The sequence below is a fragment of the Pseudonaja textilis genome, chromosome 2, assembly GCF_049901715.1.
Source record: "Pseudonaja textilis isolate UNSWEBS1 chromosome 2, rPseTex1.2, whole genome shotgun sequence".
Lineage (NCBI taxonomy): Eukaryota > Metazoa > Chordata > Lepidosauria > Squamata > Elapidae > Pseudonaja > Pseudonaja textilis.
The window spans coordinates 126,132,935-126,138,934 of NC_141991.1; the positions used below are offsets into that span (position 1 = coordinate 126,132,935).

At 38.1% G+C, this 6,000-nt stretch overlaps 1 protein-coding gene across 3 annotated transcripts in view; it reads left to right on the forward strand.

The window, feature by feature from the left end:
* The window catches only part of CA10 (carbonic anhydrase 10 (inactive)), a 372,251-nt gene extending 367,646 nt beyond the window's left edge, over positions 1-4,605 (forward strand). For all 3 annotated transcript variants that reach the window (XM_026711241.2, XM_087925164.1, XM_087925165.1), the window contains 2 exons: positions 1,437-1,611; positions 3,862-4,605. In XM_026711241.2, coding sequence (XP_026567026.1) covers positions 1,437-1,611; positions 3,862-3,884 — 198 coding nt within the window. In that variant the 3' untranslated portion in view covers positions 3,885-4,605. The remainder of the gene's footprint in view (positions 1-1,436; positions 1,612-3,861) is intronic.
* The last annotated feature ends 1,395 nt before the right edge of the window (positions 4,606-6,000 follow it).

The window sequence follows — 6,000 nt, forward strand, 5'->3', positions numbered from 1 at the left end:
GGCACAATTCACTCTCAAGAGATACTAAATGGCCCTGGACTGTTCTTACAGTGCTGGTTTATTACCACCCTCAAAATAATTGGCCAAACTCTTCTTCACCAATTGTCCCAGATTATAATTAGCTTCATGTTTTGCTTTCTTTGCTGAATAATTTTATTAAAGATTATATTATGCATATATAATTAATATACTCTACAAAGCATAACAGACATAAAAGGAAAAATACTTTTATTTAGAAAATTAAAATTAAAAAGCACAGAGAAAGAAAAAAAGAAGAAATCTTCCCCTTCATCCCTATCAAATATAATCAGCATTAATATCTTATCACCCACCTCTTAAAATGAAGCCAACCATCTCTTTGTTGTGTAAGACATCCCCTTCTCTATAAACCAATTCTTAAAACCTCATCAAGTCATCTTAACCAGCAAAAAGTCCATTAAGATTTATCAGAAATAACAAAATTACAGGCAGTCCTCAGCTTATGACCACAACTGAGCCCAAAGTTTATGTTGCTAAGTGAGACATATGTTAAGTGAGTTTTGCCCCATGCTACATTTGCTAAGTGAGTCATTGCAGTTGTTCAGTTAGTAACACAATTGTTAAGAGAATCTGGCTTCCCCATTGACTTGGCTTGTCAGAGGGTCGCAAAAGGGGAACACATGACCCCGGGACACTTCAGCTATCATAAATACAAGTCAATTGTGATCACGGGGTTGTTGCAGCAGTCCTAAGTGTGACAAATGGTCATAAGTCACTTTTTTTCAATGCCATTGTAACTTTGAATGGTCACTAAATAATATGTTGTAAGTCAAGGACTATTTGTATTGCAGATATTTAGTAAACCCAGTTTGAAACCTTCCTCTTATATTTTCTATTTTCTCCTTTTCTGATTAAACAAATGCTTCTATTTTCTCTCATCAAACAAACAAAACCTTTATAACGTCATCATCTGGTCCTAATTATGAAAATGTTACCCGGGAATGGGCTTCTAAAATTTTAGCAACGTCTTCTCTGCTCAGTTGTTGGGTGGGTGTGGCCTAGTCAACCTCCTGCACCATGGTGGGGTGGGGGGGCGTTTTTGCCCTCCTTGGACTCCGGAGACTCTCTGGAAGCCAGAAACAGGCCTGTTTCTGGCTTTCCTGAACTTCTGGGAGGCCCATTTTTCGCCTTCCCCAAGCCTCTGCACATGCCCTGCACTTACCTGCATCCAAAATGGGCCATGTGGGGACTCCTGGGAGTGGGGGCAGGGCCAACCAGGAGTGGGATTTTGGGGTTCTCTGAATTGTGCAGAATCTTAGCTAGAGGATCTCCCGAATCCCTGCGAACCCCCAGCAGCCCACGCCTGCTATTATCCAAGTTAGCAACTCATGTTTTGCTCTCAAACTTTAAGATTAAAAGTCAATCTCACTCCGTCTTCACTTTTTGTATTTATGCAGATGCATTCTTTACGGTTACTAAGCCAGAATCAGCCTTCACAGATTTTTCTGAGTATGAGTGATAACTTCAGACCAGTCCAACCTCTCAACAACCGATGTATCCGAACAAACATCAACTTTAGTTTACAAGGGAAAGATTGCCCAAACAATAGAGCACAGAAACTACAGTATAGAGGTATGTTTCAAATACTATATTCATTTCAAGGTAATATTTTCTGTTTTGGAATCACCTTTGTCTTACAATGTCAGATTAGGAAGGTTTGCTCTCTACCATATCCCAGGTTAAAATTGTTTGTTTGTCAGGCCCAATATTTTCTACTTTAATAACCTCTCTTCACAGTCTCGGACAAGGATCTTTCCATCACCCGCATCCTGGCGAGCAAGTGGAAATACTAGGATTAAAATTGGGATTTTTGATGTGGAAAATATATGTTCTGCCACTAGAGAAGACAGCTCTGTCAATCTGCTAAGGAGGCTTCTAAACATTCAGAAAAATAAGGCTTCCTAAAGGGGAAAAACATGACTGGCATGGTGATAGTTGGAGTTCTGGCTACTGAGTATGAATGAAAGGAGCTGGACCAGAGGTTGGAGTTGAAAATAAATATCCTTGAAAAAAACTAAAGATATCATAGAGACGATTACCTTCCTGAACGATTCTGCATAACATGCACTGGGAGAACTATATTCTGTTTCAAAACAGTGGAATCATTTATAGGCAACAAAACCCAGATTTTAAGGTTCAAGAACAAATGCAAGCGAGAGTTCACAGCTTTAATTAGTCCTCTTTCCCAGGTTGGCATAAGTTATTTGGTGATCAAGGAGTAGAAAGAAGGTGTAGTTTTGTTTGGTTTTGCTTTCTTAGTAAAAAAAAATACCTTGTATTAAAAAGAAAAACACTAGCAGCCAAGAAATTAAAAGCACAATTCATTCTGGAACAACTGTTTCTCTTTTATTTTCAAATGCCTGTAACATTTCCTTCCCCGATGAAGCTTCTAATCTAGTGTTTTTCAAATCTGGTTTCTGTAAGATGTGGAGACTTCAGGTCCCAGAATTTTCCATGCAGGCTAGGGAATTCTGGAAGTCCTCCCTTCTTAAAGTTGCCATGTTTGAAAAACACTGTTCTAATTTAAACCAGTCTTCCCTGTACAGAGGTTTTAGACCTGAACCCCCATAACTAGCAGGAGCTAAGCCCAAGATGTCTGACCTGCACTATGAAAGGCTTATTAGGACAAAATAATAATGATTATATATTGCAAATGTATAGACAGCAGGTTGGTGTATGGGAAGACAAACATTAAAACATCTATTTTCATGGAGGCCACCTTCCTAACAAGAGGCTTTTTGCAAGGGACTGCAGCTCAGTAGAAGAAGCCATGTTTTTCATGTAGAAAATCCCAGATTTGTCTCAGTGGCTAAAACACTGCGCTTGTTGATCAGAAAGGTAGGCAGTTCGGCGGTTCGAATCCCTAGCACTGCATAACAGAATGAGCTCCTGTTACTTGTCTTAAGCATGTAAAAATGCAAGTAGAAAAATAGGGACCACTTTGGTGGGAAGGTAACAGCATTCCGTGTGCGTTCAGTGTTTAGTCATGCCGGCCACATGACCATAGAGACGTCTTCAGACAGCGTTGGCTCTTTGGCTTTGTAACAGAGATGAGCGCTGCTCCCTACAGTCAGAAACAACTAGCACATGTGTGCAAGGGGAACTTTTACCTTTACCTTTTTTAGACCCTAGTATAACCAATATCAGGTTAGATCAATTATGGTGAGTCTTTTGGGTTTGACATGTCAAAAAAATTTTTAAAAAACCAATTTGATTCTCCTTTCATATAAATACTGATGTGTCCTCCAAAATGTCATGTTGTGTCACCTTTGACACACGTATCATAGGTTCATCGTGACTGTTAGATCGATTAATAATCTGATTGAATGTAAAGCAAGTGACATGTTTTGAGATATTGTGAACAATTATGACCTATTCATTCTAATCCTGAAAGAACCCCTCTGTAAGAACCAATGTTTAACTTCTTTTTTGAAATATATCCACTTCTGACAAGTTCTAGCTCCAAAGCTTGATTTCAAGGCAAGGCTTGATTTCCCCTACCAGCAGGACATCAGAATCTATAATAACCTCATTATCTCATTGTTCCCATTATCCCATCCACAGGCAGACATATCAGCATTTCAAATGCTGGAGGAAGCTCTGAGTAGTGTATAATATTGTCCGGTTAGGATTGATTTATTTACACATTTATTTATTTATTTGGTTTTATCCTAAGTAACTGATGCCACAATCTATCCCTCAGCTATTTCAGCGATCTTTAAATTTGTAATTGTAAAAAGAGAAAAATTAAAGGGGGGAAGAGTGTCGTTGTGGAAATTTTTCCATGGTTATTGGGGTTTTTTTTCTTCTTCTCTCTTTCAGTAAATGAATGGCTCCTGAAGTAATTAAGACACTAAATGGGAAGAAGTTTTCACCTCAACAGAATGCTACAACTGTGAAATGATATACTACAGAATGCCCCAGCCCCATTCAGTCCTCAGTCTTTGTACTTCATGGAGCCACACTCGAGAGAAAAGGATGCCAAGTTGGAAATTCAGCTCAATGAAATGTATTCATATGATCAGTCATAAGAAAAGAAAAAAAAAAGACAATATCTGCCATTCTCATGATTACAATTTTGATACTGTTTTCCTGAAACTATCACCGCCCACAACGAAGAGACTGTTCAGACTTGTATATATGAACTTCTTCCTCTGTTCCCCTTCTCCCTTCTTCTCTTTCCCATCATAACTCCATTAAAAAGGTGGTTTGCTGCTGCCATCCAAGTGGATTTGTGTTCTGTGTGCCAAGTAATCCTTGGAAAGCTGTCATATCACCCTCATTATTGGTTACTGGCAAAGCAGAACTAGGGAAATAGTAAGGGAGATTTATTTCTGGATCATAGTCTTTCCATTTGCTTAATAATGGACAGATGCCAAGATAAGTATTGTAAATAGATCACTGAAGAATATAAAGGAAATTGAAATATTTTCCCCCTCATCACATACCTGTAGTAGGAACTGCCAAGACTGGAAATTAATCCATTTTTCTGTTTCTTGTTTTACAAAGGTCATACACTGTGTTTGGTTATTGTTAACAATTCAATAAATGTGTTTAACAAATTAATTTACTACACTCACTTCGGTTTATTTTATTTCTTCTCTCTCTCCCCCCCGATTCCCCAAAAATGGAAAGGACCTTGAATTCTTCTGGCATCAATCAACAGAATTCTATTTTTAAATGTTTATTATTTATATGTCAATATGTAATTAATAGCTACTACAGGAATTATCACAAATAACAGAAGCACGCACACAATCAATTTTAAATTCCTTGGTAAGCATTTTTCGTTGGACAATTTCTTTGGCATTTAAATAAAAAACTGATTTTCATTGGACATCAGAAATATAGGAAGTCATCCCATTGCTTTCTTATATTTCGCCTCCTATCAACATCAACACAGGTTTAGATACATTTCCCTACTCATATAGATCAAACTCTCAGAATTGGAAAGCCAACTCAATCATACAGAAATAACTCACAATCTTTCATACTTTCTTCTTGAACTGAGTCAGAACTTATACTGTTTGATCTAGTGGTGAAGGCACCAGGCTAGAAAGCACAAGACCTTGAGTTCAAGTCCCACCTCAGCCATGAAAGCCAGCTGAGCGACCTTGAGCCAGTCACTCTCCCTTAGCCCAATCCACCTCACAGGGTTGTTGCGGGGAAAAGAGCTGAAGGAAAGAGTATTATGTGTGTTCACTGCCTTGAATTATTTGTAAAAATAATAAAGGCGGGAAATACATATATCTACATAAAACTGAAGGCCCTCAGATGCACTGGCCTTACTTTAAATCCTTGATATTTCTGAAAGGAGATTTACAGAGCTAGTTAAACCACCCAAAGTCTATGACTGAGCTGGCCTAAATTATTTATTTATCTGTTTATTTTCTTGGATAAGACTATACCCCTTTGCCCTAATTCCTAATAATGTAAATTTGCTGTTGTATGGAGGCTTCTCTCTGTGTTCAGGAGAACCTGTGGAAGTCCATTGCATGCACACATATATACCAAATAGGAAACTGGAAGAAGTTTTTTAATGTTTATGATATCTCATCTAAAATATTGCAGCTGCAGTTTTTATAATAGACATAAAAAAATACTGAGATACCCTTTGTTCTGTCTCCCCATAAAATATCTGGGTAAGGATATCTCAATAACAATACACAGATTTTGTTAGTAGAAAAGTATGATAGCTGTGGTGGCGCAGTGGTTAAAATACAGTACTGCAGGCTAATTCTGCTGACTGCTAGCTGCCAGCAATTTGGAAGTTCAATTCTCATTGGCTCAAGGTTAACTCAGCCTTCCATCCTTCCGAGGTCAGTAAATGAGGACCCAGGTTGTTGGTGGTAATATGCTGACTCTAAACCACTTAGAAAGGGCTGTAAAGCACTGTGAAGTGATATATAAGTAAGTGCTATTGCTATATTGCTGAAAGAGAATCGTTTACTTAAAGAAGGT